The sequence below is a fragment of the Nannobrachium achirus genome (genome assembly GCF_963921795.1).
Source record: "Nannobrachium achirus genome assembly, chromosome: 7".
In the NCBI taxonomy this organism is placed as follows: domain Eukaryota; kingdom Metazoa; phylum Chordata; class Actinopteri; order Myctophiformes; family Myctophidae; genus Nannobrachium; species Nannobrachium achirus.
In genome coordinates this window covers 56,663,494-56,687,288 of record NC_137816.1, presented here as the reverse complement: position 1 = coordinate 56,687,288, position 23,795 = coordinate 56,663,494, and the positions used below count along the sequence as shown (strand labels likewise).

The 23,795-nt window shown below is 42.6% G+C and overlaps 1 protein-coding gene across 1 annotated transcript in view; it reads right to left on the bottom strand.

Moving 5' to 3' along the window:
• The window catches only part of chst8 (carbohydrate (N-acetylgalactosamine 4-0) sulfotransferase 8), a gene marked incomplete at both ends in the record, with an annotated part of 289,700 nt that extends 266,550 nt beyond the window's left edge, over positions 1-23,150 (bottom strand). The window contains one exon of the mRNA XM_080730337.1: positions 22,991-23,150. Coding sequence (XP_080586463.1) covers positions 22,991-23,150 — 160 coding nt within the window. The remainder of the gene's footprint in view (positions 1-22,990) is intronic.
• Positions 23,151-23,795: the final 645 nt, after the last annotated feature.

Genomic DNA, 23,795 nt, shown 5'->3' with positions numbered 1-23,795 from the left:
TAGCACACAGTTGATCAATAGTCAGACTCCATGGTTCCCACAAAGAAAAACATCAACATTCTCTGCAGGTTACTATATGTCAATTTACCCCTGGCAGATGTCGGCATCTATTAGCAATCTATTTATTTTAGCAAGCCATCTTAGAGAAGGCTTTGTCTGTCTTTATCTAGCTCTATATTGTTTTAATTGTTTTGCATTTTACCCCCTTTTCTCCTCCAATTTAATCATTATTATGCCAATTGATTCCTCCTCACACACATTTCTGTGTTGTCACTGCTGTTGTATCCTACTGACTGACCTGCCAGTGAGGAGCCCCCACCGGGAGGACGTACTGTTGTATCCTACTGACTGACCTGCCAGTGAGGAGCCCCCACCGGGAGGACTTAGGGCCTTCGTCCTACTCCTCCCGCCCAACACTCCTCACTGACAGGCTCTCCTACAAATATCACCCTACCCACCCGGCATATATGGGCAAGATCCCTGATGTCATCAATATTAAGCACATATCTGGGAATGTCCATATATGGACATATGGTGTCAGTCTCATGATTAATGAATTCCTTCCTTGTCCCTTTTATGTCCATATATGGAGATCCCTGATGTCATTGATATTAAGCCCATATCTGGGAATCTATCTATCTGTGTCAGTCTCTGTTGTTTCAGCGCGACCTCGTCCTTTAGGGCGAGGTCACTTCTCGCCCTTTAGGGTGTCTTACTGGTAGGGGATATGCAGTTCATTCGCATTGTCTTTGAAACTGTCCAATTTCTGGTTAAAAAGAGAAACCATTTGGTTGAAGACAGTTCATATCAGTTTTGGCTCTGAGATACACGTTACAGCCATGTTGCAGCTAATTAAAAGGCCCTTTGAAAACCAATCCAGACGTGATTAATTGGTGCTCCTGCGGCGCAGACAGATTTGTTTTCCCGGAGAAAGATGGGGATGTGTTGTCGGACGGCGCCATGCAGATGGCGCGCTGCAGAATGACTGGGTGCACCGACTGATCAGGGTCCACGTCTGTCACAGCCAATAAGAAATGAAGCAGAGCATGAACTTTAATAAGCGTTGCCTAGGCAATGCAGCACTCGTGTCGGACCTGTTCATGTTCATTAACAATAGAAACATGGCTCCATTAGAAACACGAAAGAACGATGTCGGCCAGCCTGCGTTCGTCATCACCTGAGATCCGTTCAGAGGAGGTGTTGCCATATTGTGAAGTGGTACAAGTAATATGACAAAATGACAAAGACCTCGTCCTCAACTGTGAAGATCAGATAGGAGAAATGCAGAGGAACACACCGTTCCGTGTCATCTTTTAGGCTGTCTTTTACGGGTCAAGGTTGTGATGTGATATAAAATTGTTACATCTTGTTACAGGTACAACTCATCTTGTTCGGGCTTCCTTCAGACAATGTAGCAGCAGGGTGCGTAGCGTTCATCCAACGTCTCATTACTTTGGCATTGCGTTGGTCCGACTTTCCCATTACTAACCCTATCTCTAACCCTAACCCTAAGGTGGAGCTCTGTGATCATGAAACTTGACTAAAAGATATAAGCATATATAGGCATATTGAAGCCACAGTAAGCCAAATATACTGTACATTTCATTACCCCGCCCATTTTAGCATTTAAAGTGCGGGTGCCATGATTTATTCCCCCTCTAAAACATGATTATCAACTATTATGATTATACTAGGAGGAAGATTTTTTCCAAAAACGTGTACAGAAAGAGTTAAAATTATGTTTTTATGTGGCCACACCCCCAGTTCATTAAGTATGCCTGGTTGTCATGGTGGGTGGTGACCCAGCTGAAGTTAGCCACACCCCACAGTGTTGGGTGAATGGTAATTAGGGGAGGAGTTGATTGTGTGATGTAATTGCGACCGAAGGTCGCATATACTCTGAAGAACCGTGTCGCTTGAGTGTCCTTCCGTACCCCTGTGATGTCAGTGTGATGTCAGCGAGTTGTGACATCACTTCCTGTACGGGGCGGCTACACGAAATGTGGATAACACTATATATGGAGATAGTCCAGTCCATCATGTCATATGGGACTACCGTCATAGACAGTAGCCAAAAGAGAAGGATACACAAGACTAAGAAAGACAAAAAAAGGAGGAGGAGGATAAAGATACCAAAAGGAGAGAGAAGAAAGGGTGGATGAGGTACAATGTGTCTCAGAAAAGAAAAGGAGGTGGCAACGGGGGCGGCTAGATAAAGTTATTAGGCCTGGATCCGACTTTAAGTCGACGCACAGGATTCCAGAAGTGTAGCGCTTTTGTATCAAACTGGTACTCGAAACGTTCTTAGAATTTAATATATATTTTCTATAGTAAATATGGGGGCGGCTGTGAAAAAAAGAGAAGAATAAAAAAGAAAAAAAGGAGGAGGAGGATAAAGATACCAAAAGGAGAGAGAAGAAATGGTGGATGAGGTACAATGTGCGGTATCCTCCTTGTCAAGCTCGACGTTGGTCATTTGGACCTATACATGGAGAAATGGAGCGAACCTGTTTGGCCTAAACATGGAGATGTGGTACAGAATGACTCATATATGGGCATAAAAAGTATGTCATGTGACATCACTTCCTGTACAGACAGTCAGACAGACAGCCATTGACTCCGGCCTAACAATGGCTACTGTCTATGACGGTAGTCCCATATGACATGATGGACTGGACTATCTCCATATATAGTGTTCTCCACATCTCCATGTTTAGGCCCTATCGCTCACACCCTAGGTGGGGTTGGCGATAGGGCCTTTCTGTGTGGAGTTTGCATGTTCTCCCCGTGTCTCCTAGGGTTGATACCCTCACAAAAACATGAACAAACTCCCCCCAGAATGATAACAACTAGAATCGTCAGAGAAACGCTGTGGTTGGCCAGATAGTCAAGAATTGGCGCGACTTCGCCCTTTAGGGCGAGGTCGCATGTCACCCTGAGGTCGCATTCCACCCTCAGGTGTCTTACTAGTAAGTATGGGTGTTTTTGGAACGGCACATCTGACCCAGCAGGTGGCATCCTCCAGCTAAAAACCCAAATAAAAAGAGAATGCATAATTGCTCATAACAACCACACCAGGGGGTCTAATGAAGTACTGTCAACCTCCTAGACACATGAAAACCAGAAAAAGTACAAAACTATGGCAACACCTCTTTAAGGCCTATATGAATAGCAAAAATAGCATCTACAACACATCCCATTGCATGTGATGTGCTCTCTCTCTCTCTCTCTCTCTCTCTCTCTCTCTCTCTCTCTCTCTCTCTCTCTCTCTCTCTCTCTCTCTCTCTCTCTCTCTCTCTAAAATAGTTCAAATAGCCGATCTACAAACTCACAACGTGTCGATGTACAGTGGATCGGCTGTTTTTACTATTTTAAAATGTTTTTCAAAATAGTAAAAAATTCTCAAATTATTTAGGCATTACGTAAGACAGGCCCCCCTCAGCTGATCTCCAGACACATACATACGCCTGCTCTCACTGCCTACACCCCCTTACCTTAGCCCCACCTGTCTCCCCTACCCTGTACGTATATGTTTTGTATAACTGTGATGTTTGTATGTTTTTTGTTATTCGTTACATCCATGAGTTGAATACCTAGGACTTCAGACATAAAAAAATACAGTAAAAAGACTTATTTGGGATGTTCCTTTTAGGCAGGGTGTTTAACTGTACTTGTACTATACTACATTCTTTTAATGTATTGACTATACTTGTTATGTTCTCCACTTTTGTCTAATAAAATACTCAATCAATCAATCAACAGCTACACCCTCCACACGCAGACCCTCAGCCAAGCACTAGACACACCACCACAGACAGAGTGCACACCAGGGGAGCTTGATTTTATGGGCACATGCTTGAAAATAATAATATACACAGCCCTAACCATACACTGCTGCAGTTTTTTCTTTTTCTCTAAATATAGATATTCTGTATTTGTTGGTGACATGTATTAACGTGTTAATATTCTGTGCTCTTGTTGATTAATTGAATACATAGGATCACAATGGATTTTTTAAAAGTATTCAATCAAATTTGAGTGACTGTCTGCCATAAATAAAATAATAAAAAATAGGCGTGTGTGTGTGTGTGTGTGTGTGTGTGTGTGTGTGTGTGTGTGTGTGTGTGTGTGTGTGTGTGCGTGCGCATGCGTGCGTGCGTGTGTGTGAAATGAACAAATTATACGAAAATTCAAATGTATATTGTTTTGCACATTTTGCAGGCTGCAGTCTATTGGCTCATGCCCTCAAAATGTGTTTATACATTTTTTTGTTTGTTCTCAGTGTTTTCTTTTGTTTCGTACTTGGAGCAGTGCTCCTGCTCTGACTGACAGACAGACAGACAGACAGACAGACAGACAGACAGACAGACAGACAGACAGACAGACAGACAGACAGACAGACAGACAGGCTCTATTCATGCAGGTGCTCTAACTCTCTCTCTCTCTTTGTAGCTCCAGTAAAGGCCAGTGTTTCCTTTCCAGCAGTTCCACTCAGCCAGAGCTGTGGGGTGATGTTCAGTGAGCTCTGCATGTGGGGGTCTAGGCTCTGCAGCGGCTGAGTGGCACACTCCCATGATTATAACCTTCAAAGACTTTCTTTTCTTTTCTTTTTTAAAGGGCAGCCTCTCTATTGGGTTTCCACCTGCATGCACCTTCCTGCCCCTCCCTCCTCCACTATCCTGTTTTGATTTCCTTTGGAGTTTTTTTTTAATACAGCCCAGCTTGGCATTAGGGAAAAAGGGCAGACCGCAGTCCAACGATACCACTCACCCACTCACCTACCCCAGGCCGGTGGAGCAGATGATTATTCATTCATTCATTCATTCATTCATTCATTCATTGGGGGAGGGGTTCCCACTTCCCAGATCAGATGACTGTGACAATTTAAGGCCTTTTTAATACCTATTACTGCACTACATCAAAAATAATCATCAAACTATGCTATAAAAACTGGTCAATGCGATGCGAGAGTGTGTCTAGCCAACACCAACTCGGGACTCTTGAATCGCTGCTTTCCTCACGCTCCTATCTAACGCCAGGTTCTTGACCTCTAAAGCGCTGTTAGCTAAACTGTTGTGCCGCTGTGCATCCACAAAACTGGTCAAACATTCTCATATAATAGAGCATCGCAGTGGGCGTGGTTTACTGGTCCCACTAAAAAATACCCCGTTTCATTTTCCTCATAGACTTTCACGAAAATATTTATAACAACCAAGCCATCCAGGATTGCAGTGAATCGTGACCATAAAACCTTTGTTTCTATGAAAAGAACATTTTGAAAATTGCTAAACAAAGGGTAGTTATTAAATGTAGTATATCAAATAATGTAATATTAAAATATGTTTTCACATAGGAAGAAAGGTTTTATGGTCATGATTCACCGCAATCCTGGATGGCTTGGTTCTAGGCTTAACATAATTGTTATACATATTTTTGTAGAAGTCTATGGGGAAAATGAATGCTGTGCAGCGTGAGAATGGAGAGGAGGAGAAAGATATACAGCAGAGAAAATAAAAGCGTACATACAGTGTACGCATTTTTTTTCCTCTGCTGTATTTTATGCTTCCCGGCTTTCTCAATACCACCCCTATCAGCTGTTTTCAAGCTTTCTTTCATGTCTGAGAATTGAAGAATAGTTCAGAAAGAGTATGGCCCAAGCTTCAGCTCTACACTAATGTGATTTGTGCCTGTGACCCATGTTCCCTTTGGACTCTCCTACAGAGTAAAAAAAAAGGGAAAAAAAATCACACCCAGTGTGAAGAGCAGTGCTATATATATGAGTTATTTTCATTAAGCGTCCCACAAAGCTTTGCCTTGGTGGGATGAGGCGGGACAAACATACAGACACGGGATACACATACATACAGACAGCCAGATGTAGCCTAAGAGCGGTTAGCATCGCTCAGATATAAAAATCACAACCGAGCGGAGGAGGCTGCATGTGTGCGTGTGTGTGTGTGTGAGTGTCAGTGTCAGTGTCAGTGTGCCTGGCCTGCAGAACAGCACCCCTCCCTTAACGTGTGTGTGTGTGTGTGTGTGTGTGTGTGTGTGTGTGTGTGTGTGTGTGTGTGTGTGTGTGTGGTCAGCAAAGGTATTGCAGGCTACATACAGGCTACATACAGACAGACACACATAAACGCATACACACAAACTCCGTATAGGAGTGGTGTGACCACCGCTCAAAAACAAATGTAGAACATTTCCCATCAGTTGAAATTATTTCTTCAGATTTTCCAATATTGTCCAACAATTAAATTTCCAATTCCGATATCAACCGATACCGATGTATGCAAGCTTTTGGGAGGTCCATAATATTGGACATCCCTAGTTCCTATTCAAATGCAGCTTAAGTTGCGTCCAACTTTTTCAATGTGGCATAACTGCTTACATAATTGTTGCCGTGAGGTTGTCGTTGCTGCGATGCGTTTTGAGCTTATAGATCTGTTAATTTTGATGCTTTTGAATTTGGATCCTGTAAAGTTTTGGACATGAGGATTCCACAAGATAGAGACGATATAAATCTTTAACTGCTTTTTTTTTCTCACTGTTTTACATTTTAGATATGCATTTGTTTTATTTTTCCATGACAGAATTGCTCCTAATATAGGGAACCAGAAGGCAAATTAAAAAATATATATTATTCGACAGCATAAAACACAATAAAATCCTCAGTGTTTATTTTACACACTGACTTGAGTGCAGAAATGTAAACCAAAATGCGAGTGCACAAATGCAGGGGTCCATTATGGTTACATGTGTACGCTCTGCAGAATTAAATTAACAGTGAGGATTTGACTGCCATAATGTACAGTACTGCATGCTACTGATGGGGGAAGATCAGATTGCGAGGGGAAAATCTGATTACGCTGGGAGAGAGCCCATGGCATATAACCCATGGAATTAACGTCAATGGAACACCGCATGGCTGATCTCGCACTTGCCATGAGCTGTTCTTAAATCCAATTCCCAGATAGCCTCGGTTCTGGAAATGGCACCAAAGGCAGTGTGATTGTAGGCACCTGATACCTCCCCACGCAGAGGGAAAAATCCAAGGGTTTCGCTTCACCCTTGGCAATCACATTTTTTCCCCTTCTCCTTTTCAGGATATCCCAGAAGCCCCAGAGCTAAGGTAGGCTATCCTCAGTCGCCCTTGCTCCCCGAGGTGCCCTGCTACCAACAGTATAGCCGCACTTAACGGTTGCCAGGGGTTACCGGTCCAGGTGGTCATCCAAGCCCAGCACAGAAGCAGGTGATATGCCCCCACCCCTCCCAACGCTGTTCGCAGCATTCCAATCAAGGTGTGTTGTCGTATAGCCGGTCCGAGACACAAGCTCTCCCTTGTTTTAGTACTTAAGTGGTTGTGTGTAAAATGACTGTGAGATGGGAGTGAGTCCGGGCCAAGTATTGCTTTCCAATGCTCTCCCTTGTGCCCAGTACAGGGGACAGTGTGCCAGCCAGCGCTGCACAAGAAAGAAGGGCTTTGTTAAAGCAGCTTTGTGGGGCACAGTCAAAGAGGATGGAGGAGAAAAAAAGGTAAAATAACATCCTGTCTGTAACCCCACCCTGCTGCCACCACCCTCACCCTCACCACCTCCGTCACTACCAGCGGTGGGAAAAAAGTATCAGCAATGTAGAAATACTCTGTTACAAGTAAAAGTCCAGTGTTTAAGATGTGCTTGAGTAAAACTTTGGTATCAAAATGTATTTGAAGTAGGCTACTAAAAGTAAAAGTATACTCATTATGCAGAATGTCCTATTTCAAGTTTTCAAATAGTATATACAAATCTTTAGAAAATAGCACATCTACAAGCTCACAATGCGTCGCGATGCTACGCATTGTGAGCTTGTGGATCGGCTATTTTCGAATGTCCGAAATGTATAGGGTGGAAGTGGTTAATGTACACAGTATGTTTTGTAATAATAATCTACAAAGTAACTAGTAAAGTTTTCAAATACCGGTAATTGCAGCGCAGTAAAAATACAATATTTTCCTCTGAGATGTAGTGGAGTAGAAGTAAACATATTGGAAATTGGAAATACTCAAGTAAAGTACAAATACCTCAAAAATGTTACTTATAACAGTGCTTAAGTAAATGTACTTAGTTACTTTACTACCACGATCATCCGACGGTGCGGATTAGCATGGCAATATGGTGTGTGTGTGTGTGTGTGTGTGTGTGTGTGTGTGTGTGTGTGTGTGTGTGTGTGTGTGTGCGTGCGTGCGTGCGTGCGTGCGTGCGTGCGTGCGTGCGTGCGTGCGTGCGTGCGTGCGTGCGTGCGTGCGTGCATGCGTGCGTGCGTGTGTGACACACTCCAGGGGTCAACATCGGCACAATTTAATTACATTAGGGAGACAGCTAAATTAGACTCTGCAAACAGACAGGGCTTAGGGGGGATTACGGGACCTCTGGCAGCCTGGCTGGGAGATCAAATTCTACCTTCCAGAGGGAAACAATATGCCCACGCTGTCCCTGGCTGGCATGCAGGCTCCACAGCACTGGAGGGGAATCAGAGATGGAGGGAGGGAGGCTGGGTATGGAAAAGCCAAGATGAGAGTTCATTTGAGGGGGGGAAACAAAGGGAGGAAAAGTAGGTGGGGGATTCAGAGGTCTTTGACTTTTGACTGACCTTTATTGATAATAAACATTATTATCAAAAGGATAAAAGGCTAAGAAATCCTGCGGCTTATGTCCTTCGTCCTTTCATTTAAATGCAAATTTTAAGTGCAAATGATGTTGTGTTGCATGATGTGATGTGTGTGTGTGCGTGTGTGCGTGTGTGCGTGTGTGTGTGTGTGTGTGTGTGTGTGTGTGTGTGTGTGTGTTTGCACTTAAGGGCACGCACCCAATGGTGCCAAAGAAGTGTCAGACTAAGCATCCACAGGTGCAGGTAATAGGTGTTATTGCCGTATATGTCTGTCCGTCCGTCCGTCCGTCCGTCCGTCCGACCATCTGCAAAGTAACTAGTAACTAAAGTTTTCAAATAAAATGTAGTGGAGTAAAAGTACAACATTTGGATCCTAGATGTAGTGAGTAGAGGAAAAAGTATTGGAAATTGGAAACTCTCAAGTACAAATACCTCAAAATTAAACTTAAGTACAGTACTTAAGTAAATGTGCTTAGTTACTTTACACCACTGTCGCTAATAGTGCGTGCAGTACGTAATGCAGTGAAGGGGAGTACTAGGATCAGGAACAGACGACATCCTGAGACAAGATGCAGAGTGAAAGAGGAGTTAGAATGAATGTTCACTCCACAACAAGAACATTCATAATCCTCTGTAAATCAGTTTAAAGTACACCATCAACCGTTTCATTTGTGAAAGTCTGCAGTGACATGTTTGCTCTGAAATTGACTGCGCCGATGGCATGCCGTACGTCTAACTAGAGACGCTTTAACATTGTCTAATGCCAGATGCAGTTAATAATGCAGATCCAACATAGTGACTAGAGACAAAATACTTCTTTATTAAAGCTGCAATCCGTAATGTCCTACCTGGGGATTTGAACCCCTGCTAGACACTTTGCTAGACATCCCCTGCTTGGCCAGAGGAGGCGCTGTGTTTCAAATAAGGCCCACTACCCGACACCAGCATCTAATTTCCTCAGTGGAAGAGTAGCGGTAGTTCCTAGCTCTGTGGTTCTCAAAGTGGACTCCAGGACAAAAAATAAATAAAATAAAATCCTGGAGACTCGTTTCCATTATGGTCCTATGTATTTAATTCATCAGCATAGCTTAAACAAAGAACACAATAATATATTATGTCATCAACAAATACACACGATATGTACAAAGGGGAAAAACACCTCCTTTCTATGGGTAATAGCATTTACCTCCCCTTGTGGATAGATGGTTTTTCAGAGTCGTGAAAGAAACCACTGATTTACATGTTGTTTTAATGGATGGTTATCAGGGCATTCCACATTTTGTAACTGTATTTCTGTAACTCTGAGAGTGTACAAATGGAACCCCATTCATACACTGTCAAAGTTAAATGAACACAGATGACACACTACCCAGTGAACTACACATGAGGGAATGTATCCCGGGCAGGGTTTAGTGCGCCATGAACTGTTGAACTGTTGAACTATACGGAACCAAAATGCTAGAAGAATGTTATGTCTCACCATAATAGGCTAATTTTCCAGTTCATTATTGTAAGGAGCAAATGTTCCATTTTATAACAAATTCTTCCAGCTGAGTTCATTAACTGTATCTAATACATGGATAGGAAGAGAAATAGCCTCTGTATAAGAAATATGCACTGTACCAAAGAGCTCGACCGAGCTTGTGTGTGTTTATCTCCATCCTGGCGCATAATACATTTATTGAATTACACACAAAAGCATTTTCTTTTAAAGAAAATAATGATAATAAAAATGACAATTATTCATGGTTAACATGTCTACCGCCAGTGGGTGTAGCGGCATTAAGCTAATCACGCGAAAGTGCAATGAAATGGAGCTGGTAGCATATTTTTAAATTTTCCCCTTAAAGCTAAAATCTGGAATTATTTTTGAATTAATATAATGTCATTTTGACAATCTAGTCATTTTTTTAGTTCCTTAGTAGTCATTTAGCTAGTGGGGACCACCCGGAACGCCCTCAATGACTCCTGAAGGTCCCTGGTCCCCACTTTGAGAACCACCGCAATATGCTAATACAGTGGTCCTCAGACTTATTCATGTCAAGGACCCCCCATATTAACACATAGGCTAATCAGCCCGCGGACCACCATTTAAAAATGTCAAGGACTTTTATACTTATGTAACATAAGAGATCCTTTTTACGGCTAGAGCAGCGACTGATTGATTCAATTTGAAGGACCAGCAGTTTTATATGCATTGATAGGCCACAGACCCCCACCTGATGCCCTTTTGATCTCTGGAACCCCCATCTACACCGTAGAGCAGGGGTGCCCACACTTTTTTGACTTGAGAGCTACTTTTATGATCTACTGTACCCACCCAAGTAGGGGGAGTCTTCAGTCCATTCTGTATGGAAGTGGTAGGTTTTCGGGTTCTTTGTAAATGCTACTGAGTCATGAAAACAAAGCATTGCATTGTTTTGTTTTTTTTCAACTTTAGAAGCCATGAAGGGAGCTGACAGGCCCTTCTTGATGTCAATCTATCAAGTCACCTTAATTGACAGATGTCAAAAAGAGGAGTTTTGTGATTTGAATTAGATATATTTTAGGGGCATGTCATGTGGTCTACCTGCAAAGCCTTTGTGATCTACTGGTAGATCACGATCTACCTTGTTGGCACCACTGTCGCAGAGCATTGGAAAATAGCCAAGCCTTGCGAGCTTGATCGACTATTTTCACAATGCGTATCTGTGGAACCGAGTCAAACTAAATGCAATGCCTCAACTCCCAAAATTCCAAGTGCTGGTCCGGGTGGTAGGTCCCGCGATCAAATAAGATTTTATTCGGGTGGTCCCCTCTTCTCATATAGAATTATTTTGTGGGGTCACGAGAAGAGAAAAGAGAACCACTGCTGCAGAGCATTGCACTATAGCTTTGCCTGGGGGTTAATGGTTCAGTTCTCTCTGTAATGTGTGTATTTGTAACACAACAGAGCTATAAGGTCATATAGGGGTGGCAATAGTTTACAGAAGATGGCTTTGTTGATTGTTGTCAACAGACCAGAGGTGCTTGGAAGTCTGGGTGAGAAAAGCTCTTTTGAGCCTTAGCCTTAGCCGCAGAAGTCAGGTTGTCCTTTAACAAGGCTGGTACAGTAACACCCTGTTGCTGCACTGCTCAGGGTTGTGAATATGAGTAACAGTGTGACGGTGGTGCAGGCTGGCTGAGAGTGTACAAATGGAACCCCATTCATACACTGTCAAAGTTAAATGAACACAGATGACACACTACCCAGTGAACTACACATGAGGGAATGTATCCCGGGCAGGGTTTAGTGCGCCATGAACTGTTGAACTGTTGAACTATACGGAACCAAAATGCTAGAAGAATGTTATGTCTCACCATAATAGGCTAATTTTCCAGTTCATTATTGTAAGGAGCAAATGTTCCATTTTATAACAAATTCTTCCAGCTGAGTTCATTAACTGTATCTAATACATGGATAGGAAGAGAAATAGCCTCTGTATAAGAAATATGCACTGTACCAAAGAGCTCGACCGAGCTTGTGTGTGTTTATCTCCATCCTGGCGCATAATACATTTATTGAATTACACACAAAAGCATTTTCTTTTAAAGAAAATAATGATAATAAAAATGACAATTATTCATGGTTAACATGTCTACCGCCAGTGGGTGTAGCGGCATTAAGCTAATCACGCGAAAGTGCAATGAAATGGAGCTGGTAGCATATTTTTACATTTTCCCCTTAAAGCTAAAATCTGGAATTATTTTTGAATTAATATAATGTCATTTTGACAATCTAGTCATTTTTTTAGTTCCTTAGTAGTCATTTAGCTAGTGGGGACCACCCGGAACGCCCTCAATGACTCCTGAAGGTCCCTGGTCCCCACTTTGAGAACCACCGCAATATGCTAATACAGTGGTCCTCAGACTTATTCATGTCAAGGACCCCCCATATTAACACATAGGCTAATCAGCCCGCGGACCACCATTTAAAAATGTCAAGGACTTTTATACTTATGTAACATAAGAGATCCTTTTTACGGCTAGAGCAGCGACTGATTGATTCAATTTGAAGGACCAGCAGTTTTATATGCATTGATAGGCCACAGACCCCCACCTGATGCCCTTTTGATCTCTGGAACCCCCATCTACACCGTAGAGCAGGGGTGCCCACACTTTTTTGACTTGAGAGCTACTTTTATGATCTACTGTACCCACCCAAGTAGGGGGAGTCTTCAGTCCATTCTGTATGGAAGTGGTAGGTTTTCGGGTTCTTTGTAAATGCTACTGAGTCATGAAAACAAAGCATTGCATTGTTTTGTTTTTTTTCAACTTTAGAAGCCATGAAGGGAGCTGACAGGCCCTTCTTGATGTCAATCTATCAAGTCACCTTAATTGACAGATGTCAAAAAGAGGAGTTTTGTGATTTGAATTAGATATATTTTAGGGGCATGTCATGTGGTCTACCTGCAAAGCCTTTGTGATCTACTGGTAGATCACGATCTACCTTGTTGGCACCACTGTCGCAGAGCATTGGAAAATAGCCAAGCCTTGCGAGCTTGATCGACTATTTTCACAATGCGTATCTGTGGAACCGAGTCAAACTAAATGCAATGCCTCAACTCCCAAAATTCCAAGTGCTGGTCCGGGTGGTAGGTCCCGCGATCAAATAAGATTTTATTCGGGTGGTCCCCTCTTCTCATATAGAATTATTTTGTGGGGTCACGAGAAGAGAAAAGAGAACCACTGCTGCAGAGCATTGCACTATAGCTTTGCCTGGGGGTTAATGGTTCAGTTCTCTCTGTAATGTGTGTATTTGTAACACAACAGAGCTATAAGGTCATATAGGGGTGGCAATAGTTTACAGAAGATGGCTTTGTTGATTGTTGTCAACAGACCAGAGGTGCTTGGAAGTCTGGGTGAGAAAAGCTCTTTTGAGCCTTAGCCTTAGCCGCAGAAGTCAGGTTGTCCTTTAACAAGGCTGGTACAGTAACACCCTGTTGCTGCACTGCTCAGGGTTGTGAATATGAGTAACAGTGTGACGGTGGTGCAGGCTGGCTGTCTGTTCTATTAAAAGTACATCAACCTCCTCTGTGCACTTTCCCCCAATCAAATAATCAGCTACTTCGGACTTGAAGCACTATCAAACCACTCATGCATGCATGCATGCACGCACACACACACACACGCACGCACGCACGCACGCACGCACGCACACAGTGGTGTAAAATAAGCACATTTATTGAAGTACTGTACTTTTTACAGGAGTTTTTTAAAATGTCAATAGGTCTACTTTTACTTCCACTCCACTACATCCCAGAGGCAAATATTGTACTTTTTACGCATCTATAATTATTTGAAATAAGTAAATTACTAGTTACTTTGTAGACTGCATTGGAAACATACAGTCAATATCCTTGGCCGTTCTCTCCAGAGTGGAGGTGATTAGAGCAGAAGCAGATATGATCTATTATTAAGGCCAGAAGAGCCGACCGCTGGCTGCATGGTTCACAGTAGAACGGCTCCCTTCATAACAACAACAACAACAACAAGCAGATTAGATGCCACTGACTGGCCCACATCACTAGTACTACTCCACTACAAAGTGGGGGAGGGAGGCATAGCCCACAGGGTTCCGCCATGGGGATTCACTGGAAAGGATGGGGGGGGGGGGGGGGGGGGGGGGGGGGGTGGATGGATGGATGGATGGATGGATGCGTGCGTGCGTGTGTGTGTGCGTGTGTGTGTGTGTGTGTGTGTGTGTGTGTGTGTGTGTGTGTGTGTCCACTTTTGTATTTCAAAAGTCAATCAATTACATAATTGTGATTGATTGATTTTCAAGTGTGGGTCTGTGGTCAAATCAATATGGGGGCCCTTAGAACCATGGTACTGTAGCTATATGGAGCAGGAGGGTGACACCTCTCTTTCAGCTTCAGTGAGGTGACACAAGATCAGACCTTTCAGTCACCAGCACCAGTCTAGTTTTAGTCAACTAACTAAATATTATAAGATTTTAGTCGACTAAATCTACAGTTTATTTTGTCGCCAAAAAAATATTTTGGCAGGCCTTGATGGTGTTGTAATGGCATCGTGACAGATCAGCTATTTTGAGCTGAGCACAACCAAACCATGATATACAGTATGACATAGCTTATAGTTTTTATTTAGTTTTTTGGACAATCATTTTTCGTCCCGGTTTCCGTTGACAGAATTAACACTGCTGTCTTCAATGCACGTCGACGGGATACACAGGAGTGTTTTTGTTGCACTATACTACAGCCCAAATAAACAGGAGGAGAGTGAGAGAGAAGCAGATAAAAGCTGACACTCACAATGTATTAAACGTCAACGTTATTAGATATGAACGTCTGCTGGACCGAAGCCCCATAGCTTAAGACTATTTACTCTCTCACTGTGTCTTTATGGGACCAATGGCAACTGTGTTCTGCACACAGTACTCCCTCAAGTCTCTGTCTCTGTCTTTTGTTGTCTCTCTCACTCTCTTACACGATTCAGTATAACTGCCAATACACTCATAAAGAGATGCAGTACAGCAAAGGATGTGTCTTCGTAGCAGAAGTAAATGTGTTCCACACACAAAGAAATACAACTATTCTCGTAATAGAAATATTCAATTAAAATCCACAGCTGCTAAGTGCAATTCATTCAGGACCAGTATCATATTATGGTGTCCTTAAGCACCGTCTTGAAATAATTCTGTCTACACATTCTGTACATCATGTCCATGTATGAACGAATAGGGGAAGGGGAGCAACATCACCAGATTGCCTTGTTTGATCCGGCAAAACTGGGACGAGTATCTTATAGCCTCTTGGTTTTATGACATTATACAGTAATAGCTAATAATGTAATACTCCAGTCTACATTATACAGTAATAGCTAATAATGTAATACTCCAGTCTACATTATACAGTAATAGCTAATAATGTAATACTCCAGTCTACATTATACAGTAATAGCTAATAATGTAATACTCCAGTCTACAGAGGAGAGAGATGTGATTTCTACTTCCGGAGACTTGCTGCGAAGCTCAGTTTGCATTGGCTCTGTCACATGACTCCATTTCAACCAATTAAACATAGCCAGTCACACATAGCACACGCCCATGTGGGCAGGTGACACAAGGTTACACTCATATATTAGAGGAACTAAAATTCCCTAAAAGGGCACTTTTTGCAGGAAATCACAGATTTACAAGCTCTCAGCGTGTTGCGCTGCCGCACTCTGTAGATACTGAACATGCGGTGTATATGACATGGATTTCCACGCAGAGGATACATTCTTTCAATGCAAAATGCTGCTTTCAAGTACAGGAGATTTCGGAAAAAGACAATTCTCCTGACTGCTGTCTTCGAGTATGGCATGGCATTTTCCATTTATTTCACCACAGTAAAACTGCTTTCATAGTCTGGAGAGGGCAGTTTTTTACAGAGCAGGGGCTCAAGGCCCCACGTGTGTGCTCGCGCTTGCAGAGGAATGACAAGGACAGGCTTTGTTTCCTTTGTGCTCCTATGTATTCAATTCATGAAGTTGTGATGAATGTGAGTTTGCCTTGGGGATTTTGTCACTCCCACAAATGTTCATTGCAATATATATAGGCCTATACAAGTTGTTGAAATGTTTGAGAGGCCGGAGAGAAGCTTATGTGATCCACAGACACACAGTTGGCGTGCATGCCTGTGAAAGCTAGATTCTAGTTGGGTGAGACGATTCCAAAGTGTATCTGACAATCAGTCTTATTATAGGCCTGTGGAGACCCTCCACTCTATGGCTGAGTGGCTCTTATTGGCAGAGAGGCCGACGCGCTGCCGATAGAACTGAGGACTAACAGCTGCTTGTGACACACAGCAGACCACTCAGTGGACAAGGAGTCTGCATGGATCTGGGGCAGTGGTGGGAAACGTGTTTTACTTAAATAAAAGTATCAATACTTGCTGTAACTGTTGCTGTTGCTGTTGTTGTCAGGTGGAAACCTTGTACTGTATGTCCAAAACTTTCCTTTTTTGTTATTATTCTAAAAACAATTACAATTGTGAAAATAGCTGATCTACAAGCACACAACGCCTCGCATCGAGCTTGTGTGCTTAGAGCTGCTATTTTCACTGGAGAACTACTCCCCCCGCCCAACACTCCCTGCTGACAGGTGCCAACCCAGCCTGTAGGAGTTGCAATGGCCAATATTACCCTCCTCTCCACCCAGCTCTCCTCCCCCGAACATGGGCCAATGGTGTTAGCATAGACGCCCGACAAAGCCGGATGCACCACGGTGGATCTGAACCCACAACCTCTCTGGTGGTGGGCAGGGAGGGACTTTACCACTTATTTATTAACATTTATTTTAACCAAAGAAAATCACTTACCGTAGCTTTCTCTCTTTCCCTCCCTCCCATGTAGAGCAGAGTGCCGCAGTAGCGGACACTTGTAAATATTTTTGCATAATCAGTACAATCAGTCTATAGTTTTTTATCAAGATTATGCATAGTGAGCAGATCGAGGAGATGCAAATCCCAACTGCCTACAGTAATCTAATTTGTCATCCCTCCCAATTAATGTATTTAATGTTCAGATGAACCCATTTAAACTGGGAGATTTTATTTTTTGCACCAAAGTCCTTGAGTGTGCAAAACGTACTTACGTCATGGCCAAAGAAACGTATTTTATATTGTTGCAGTCGGGCAGAAACCATCTTCTAATATAATATAATATAATATAATATAATATAATATAATATAATCTCCTTTATGTCTGTGTGTGGGTTTTACAAATATTGAACCAATGAGAGGTAATAAAAATAAATTAAACCTCCTAACTCCACTCGATCCTCCAATATTAATGGTCTAAAATCTCCTCACTCCACTAGAGCTGTACTTGGGTAAAGTGATGATAGTATAAGGAAACATTCAAGTATCTGACAATGTATAAAGTCACCATACCAACATTGATGAGGTAGTATTCTGTTGTTCTAAATACATGTTTTTGTTTTTGTTTAGTTTTTACATTTTCTGAAAAGTTTATATTTTGGTTTCTGCCCGACAGCAGATATATTATATACGATACCTGTTGTGATTCTGTCATTATTGTGTCTGATTATTGTGATCGCAGCGTTTGGTTTGCCACCGGTCATGTGGTGTCCCTCTGCAGAGCAGCAGGGATGCACAGGAGTTCATTTCAGACTGCACTGACTCCGGCTGTTTCACACATCGTCACAGTTCACGGCAAATTACTCCTGCTTCTCAGCGTGACAGTTAACTACGGCACGGAGGAAAGAGATAAAGGAGAGAAACAATTTGAGTCTGGTAATGGGGGACGCCAAATCTGACAGGACATAGAGAGGAAGGACCCTGCAGAGAATTAGGTGGGTGACACGACGACTGAGCACTGTTTCGGCTCTCAATTTATAGGTGAGGGTTTTTTATTTTATTTTGCAGCTCTAGTACAAGAGTTCTTGATAGTCAGTGTGCCATATCAACAATATAATTGTGACACCACATCAAAATAAAATATTTACATAACAATCTCTATTTAATTGTTGCGAGTTACTGTGAAAAGCTCCACCGGCTGTCAGTCCCTCCATCTGTCCGTCACGTCACGTCACACTTTTGCCCCTACTCTTATCTCTGCCACCGTTGCCCCTATCCATGCCAAACTTTGCACACACAGTCCTTGGATGGCAAATCACAACCTCCACCCCCGATTTCTCACATGGACCTCTTCTAGCGCCACCACCAGGCAGATTTTTGCAAAACACATTTTTGGACACTGCTCCTACAGATTTTGGCCTAAAATCTAAGCAAAGCGGTACACAGTATTTCTAAAGTCATGTCATCAACATGGAACAGTCCAATTTCCCATATTCCGTCATGATTGGCTACGATTGCCTTCTAAAGTTTGTGTATGCGACGTGGCGGTCGATTATCTCCCGATTAGGGAGTCTTACAGGTTGTTCTTCTTTTAAAATATTTGTTACATTGTAGTGATCATTAGACTCAAGCAATTATCCCCCATAGTCCCTCCCCCTGTCAGGGTTGAGAGTTTGTAGGAATGTAGAATTACATGCTGGGTTTAATTTGCATACAGATACCTGTATGACTGGACATAATTAATTATATGTAAAAAAATATTGTATTTCAAAATAATAATCCTCTCTCTCACGTTTACTGTATACCAGTGTGCCAGTTACTCCCCTCCACTGTGCCTCTGGTTGCTTACCCACGACTAGGCTAATGAGCTGTACTGTACACGTGGGATTCCTCCAGCACAACAGACATGCATGTTGGGGTTGGAGGGGAGGGGGGAGACATACGGTACAGGTAGTCGTAGTGTGTACTGCTCAACTGTTGGCCTTCCACCTGGAGCCTGGTCCCTGGGTGCTACTCAGTGGTCGCTTCACTGGATCCTAATAAGTGGGATCAGGTCAGTACGCCCAGAATACATTTCCCCACAGGGATCAATAAAGTAAATAAACAGGGCTGGGGCTTTTCTTCAGCGCCTTTTTCATCCAGAGCACTTAACAATGGGCCTTTACATTCATTCACTCACACATTCACACAATGACGCTCAAATGTTGTACTTGTCTGAGTAAAAGTATCAATCCTGCAATGTAGAAGTACTTCGTTACTAGTAAAAGTCTGGAATTCAAAATACCAGTAAAAGTACAGCAATCATTATGTAGAATGTCCCATTTCCAAGTATTCAAATGTATAAAAATCTTTTGAAAATAGCAGATCTACAAGCTCACAATGCATCGCAAAGCTTGTTAATCTGCTATTTTTAAATGACCCAGATGTATAGGGGCTGAAGTGGTAAATGTATGTTTTGTAACAAAATCAAAATCTACAAAGTAACTTGTAACTAAAGTTTTCAAATAGTTGTAGAGGAGTAAAAGTACAATATTTTCCTCTGAGATGTAGTGGAGTAGAAGTAAATACTGGAAATTGGAAACACAGTACAATAACTCAAAATTGTACTCAAGTACAGTACTTGATAAATGTACTTAGTTACTTTACAACGCTGGACGGCAGCGGAGGAGGAGGACCCATGCGAGACGTTGTCAGGATGGGAGCAGTTGTGGGTTCAGTTTGTCTTTGCTCAAGGACACTTCGACACAAAAAGAGGCTCGAAACGGGACAAAACACCAGAGCCTTGTGGGCATGAAGACAGAAAGAACACTAGGAACTTTCTTTGACCAAGTGATAAGACTTTTGAATAGATAGTTTTCTGACATTCACAAAGGTGATGTTCTAGTGAATAATATTCTTTTTCAAAGTACCTTTGATTTTAACACTTTAACTTTTATTGTGTGCTGATGATAATACTGTCATTGCCGGACTATAAGCCACAGCTTTTTCCCATGTTTTGAACCCTGCGGCTTATTCAACGGTGCGGCTTATATAAAGCTTTTTACAGCTAATGGCCAGTTAGTTTTACAATGGTCTTTGACAAGGATTTATATATAGATATTTACAGCTAACGGCCTACAGGGGAGCTCTAGCGGGAAACAGGAAGGACACCTGCGTCTTATATAGTCTGGTGCGGCTTATATATGTAAACATTTGTTTTTTGCTCTAAATTTAGCTGGTGCGGCTTATATTCAGGTGTGGCTTATAGTCCAGCAATTTACGGTATAGTATACTGAATATATATATATATATATATATATATATATATATATATATATATTAGCGGGCTTGAGTGCATGTGTGTGGTTTTACGTCCATTAGCCGGCTTCTCTTGGGGCTCCATGTGTGGTTGTATATGCATCCATGTGTGTTAGGGTGTGTTAGCATCCAATTGTGTGTTAGTGTGCTTGCATATGCATCCATGTGTGTTAGTGTCTGTTAGTGTGCATGTATCCAATCTTATGTTAGAGTGCTTGTATGCATCCATTTGTGCGTTTACGTCGTTTCGCCATCATCTCCATGGATGCCTTATTAGTGTACTTTTACATTGTACGTTTTGCTTGTGTTTGCGCTTATATCCGTGCATCTGTACTGAATATGCATGTATATCTGTGCATTTATGTCCTTGTGTGGGTGATAATTGTGTGTGCAATACTGTGTGCCAACATCCATCCATCCATCCATCCCTCCATCCATCCATCTTCAACCACTTATCCGGAGTCGGGTCACGGGGGCAAAAATTTCAACTAAGAGCTCCAGACTTCCCTTTCCCTTTCCACTTCCTCCTGGGGGATCCCGAGGCGTTCCCAGGCCAGGTTGGAGATGTAATCCCTCCATCTGGTCCTTGGTTTGCCAGAGGATTAAATGGTCAATTTGTGTTTGGATTTAGGCAATTGTAAACCTGATTTAGGCCAAATTATTTGTGGACTAACTAACTTAATCCATACGTAGGCAAGTGTTTCACAAGTCAACTTGTAAAAAAATAAAATGGCCCAAGTCACATTGTCTTTGTGACGTAAAACGTCCTCTTGAGATAGGCCATTACTACTACTGGGGGGGAACAGCATGATCTTTTCAATAAGGATATAGGCCATTTTACCAGAGGTGGCCAGTGTCATGAAGAGATGATTAAATAACATTTTCCTCAAGAAATTACTTATATCATTTTGGGAACCAAAGTTTGAAAACCACTGCACTAGGCTGTATCTGACCCTTGCAGTCTTTACTATTGCTAACTTGTTATATTGTTGATCAAGTATAGCTGACTATGCTGCGCTTGGGCGAGCAATGTGTCAGCTCAGTGTCTAAAAGGTGAAAGGCAGACACAAAGGTGTCAGGTTTTAAACAGAGCAGCCAACTCAAGTGTAACGCCGCAACCTGAGAGCCACAACAGGATGTGACTCTAATGAAGGGGTGACGACGGCAGCGCTAATCATCACATTTAGGTACAAAACAGCGGTGGAAGAAGTAGAAGGTACTAGGTGAAAGTAGAAAACAACTACCGTAATGGCTGGATTATAAGCCGCACCTGAATATAAGCCGCACCAGCTAAATCTTTAACGAAAAACAAATGTGTACATATACAGGCCGCACTTGACTATAAGCCTATAGGGTGACCAGATCCCAAGTCACCAGATGTGGGACAAAGACTATGTTTGTTGGGGACAATTGTGGGCTGGACTAAATTTGGGGGGCTTTTGGGGGGTCAAACCTCTTGAAATGCATAGACAAATGCATAGAAAATGCATTTTGGCACAGCTTGCTATCTGGTTAATTCAGTAGCACCTAGGCCCATCTTAATAGTCACAGTCATGTCTCTACTCTCTAGGACTAACTTAATAGTCTCAAGGCTACTGTACATGTAGACCAAAGCAGCATTCTCCTAACAAAGCCAACAGCACATTATTTTCAATTTAGACAGGACCAACAGAAAACAATAGATAAAATACCGTAAATAAAACCATAAAATCTAAACTAATCAGGACAGTAGGTAACAACAGCTTAATAATAGTAATAATAAATTATAACAAACTTGTCCACCAGCAATATGCACTTCCAGTACCAGTACCAGTTCGGTAACGTTCAGCTGCTGTTACCTTATCCGTGTTGGGAATCTTGTTTTGGTTTTAGTAGGAACGTATCCAAATTGTGAAGCCTCCTTTTGAGCAACACGTTTTTTGTGAGCCTCGCATTGTCTGTGACGTTTCTTGTTTTACATTGCCATATTCACCTCTGTATAAAACTGAAAAGTTATAGTTTCCCAGTCCTTGCTGTACTAGAGTATTCACGTCGCTAAAAGGCTCGCTGTGTTTCGTGGTTTGTTGTTGGTTTTGGTGGGCGTGCCGTTAAACTGCATTGACATCCCCGCATGTGCCCGGCTGTTTGATTGACAACAGCGGCGGCTGTGTGCACACACACACACACACACACACACACACACACACACACACACACACACACACACACACACACACACACACACACACACACACACACACACACACACACACACACACACACACACACACACAGCGGCCTGCCCCCTGATGGCAAGCTCCACTGGCCACTGCTCTCGTCACTTATTTGATAAAACCAAGATTTTCGTCGCTCATGAAGTAGGTGGCCACCTTTTTAGGACAACTGAAGCAGGTTGAGTCTATTATTGTTTTGAGTGAACATGAACACAGCATCTGAACATCAGGCTCCATAGTCACTGAACTAAATAATGGACCTGATCGCCACAAGCCACACAATCTCACACTTTTTTTTCAGATAAACAAATCAGGACAAAAACAACTTTATCGTCGACCTTTCTCTGTCCCAGCAACACACTCTCGCAAGACCAGCAAACACTGGACGTTAGCGAGATCTGCCGCTGTGCTATCGTCCAATTTGGACCATTTTGCCTCATAAATGAACCATCGTTGGGCAGTATGAATAGAATGCAGGCAGACAGCACCAACCTGGTCCGTGTTGTTGCTCCATCTCAGACAGGTCCTGTAGGTGGATGAAGAGGACCAGGCCACCGGTGGCGAACAGCAGCAGGAACCAGAAGGCGCAGGGCAGCCTCCTCCTCTGGCCGCGCAGGGAGTCCACCACCAGCCTCCACTCCATCCACAGCATGGTGCAGACCAGACCAGACCAGACCAAACCAGACCAGACCAGACCAGACCAGGACCAGTAGGTCTACAATATAATCTGGGAAGAGAATGAAAGAGAGAGGTGTTAATGCAATTGTTTTAGGTATATATATTTTTTTCATTTGCCGTTATGATGATGAAATATGTTGTTTTTGTAAATCAATGCCATGCCTGATCTGGGACTGCACATCAGTCTGACATCTCATTACTCTGATGGTGGTTAGGGTTAGGGTTAGGGAGCACCGCTTGAACACACAAAAGTATCAAAAGTAGCAGATCTGCAAGCTCGAAATGTGACGCAGTGTCGATCTGCTACTTTTGAAACCGTTTTGGACATAATATGAGGTTTCTACACAACAAGAGACGATATTAGGGCTCAAGTGGTTAATTCTGCGACACGTATGTTTTTTATAGAGCAAGAGACAACTAATTGTCAACTCTAGCGTACCTATTCTGGGTATATGTCATAGTAGGGGAACATTTTGTGGAAAGAGACAAGATTTGTGTAGAGGAGAGACCCCTGGCTGGGGACCCTGTGAACTGTGTACTGTATGTATTCGTTGTTCAAAAAAACATACTCATTCCTTTGTTTTAAATACACAGAAGACTCGATAGACAACAATAAGAG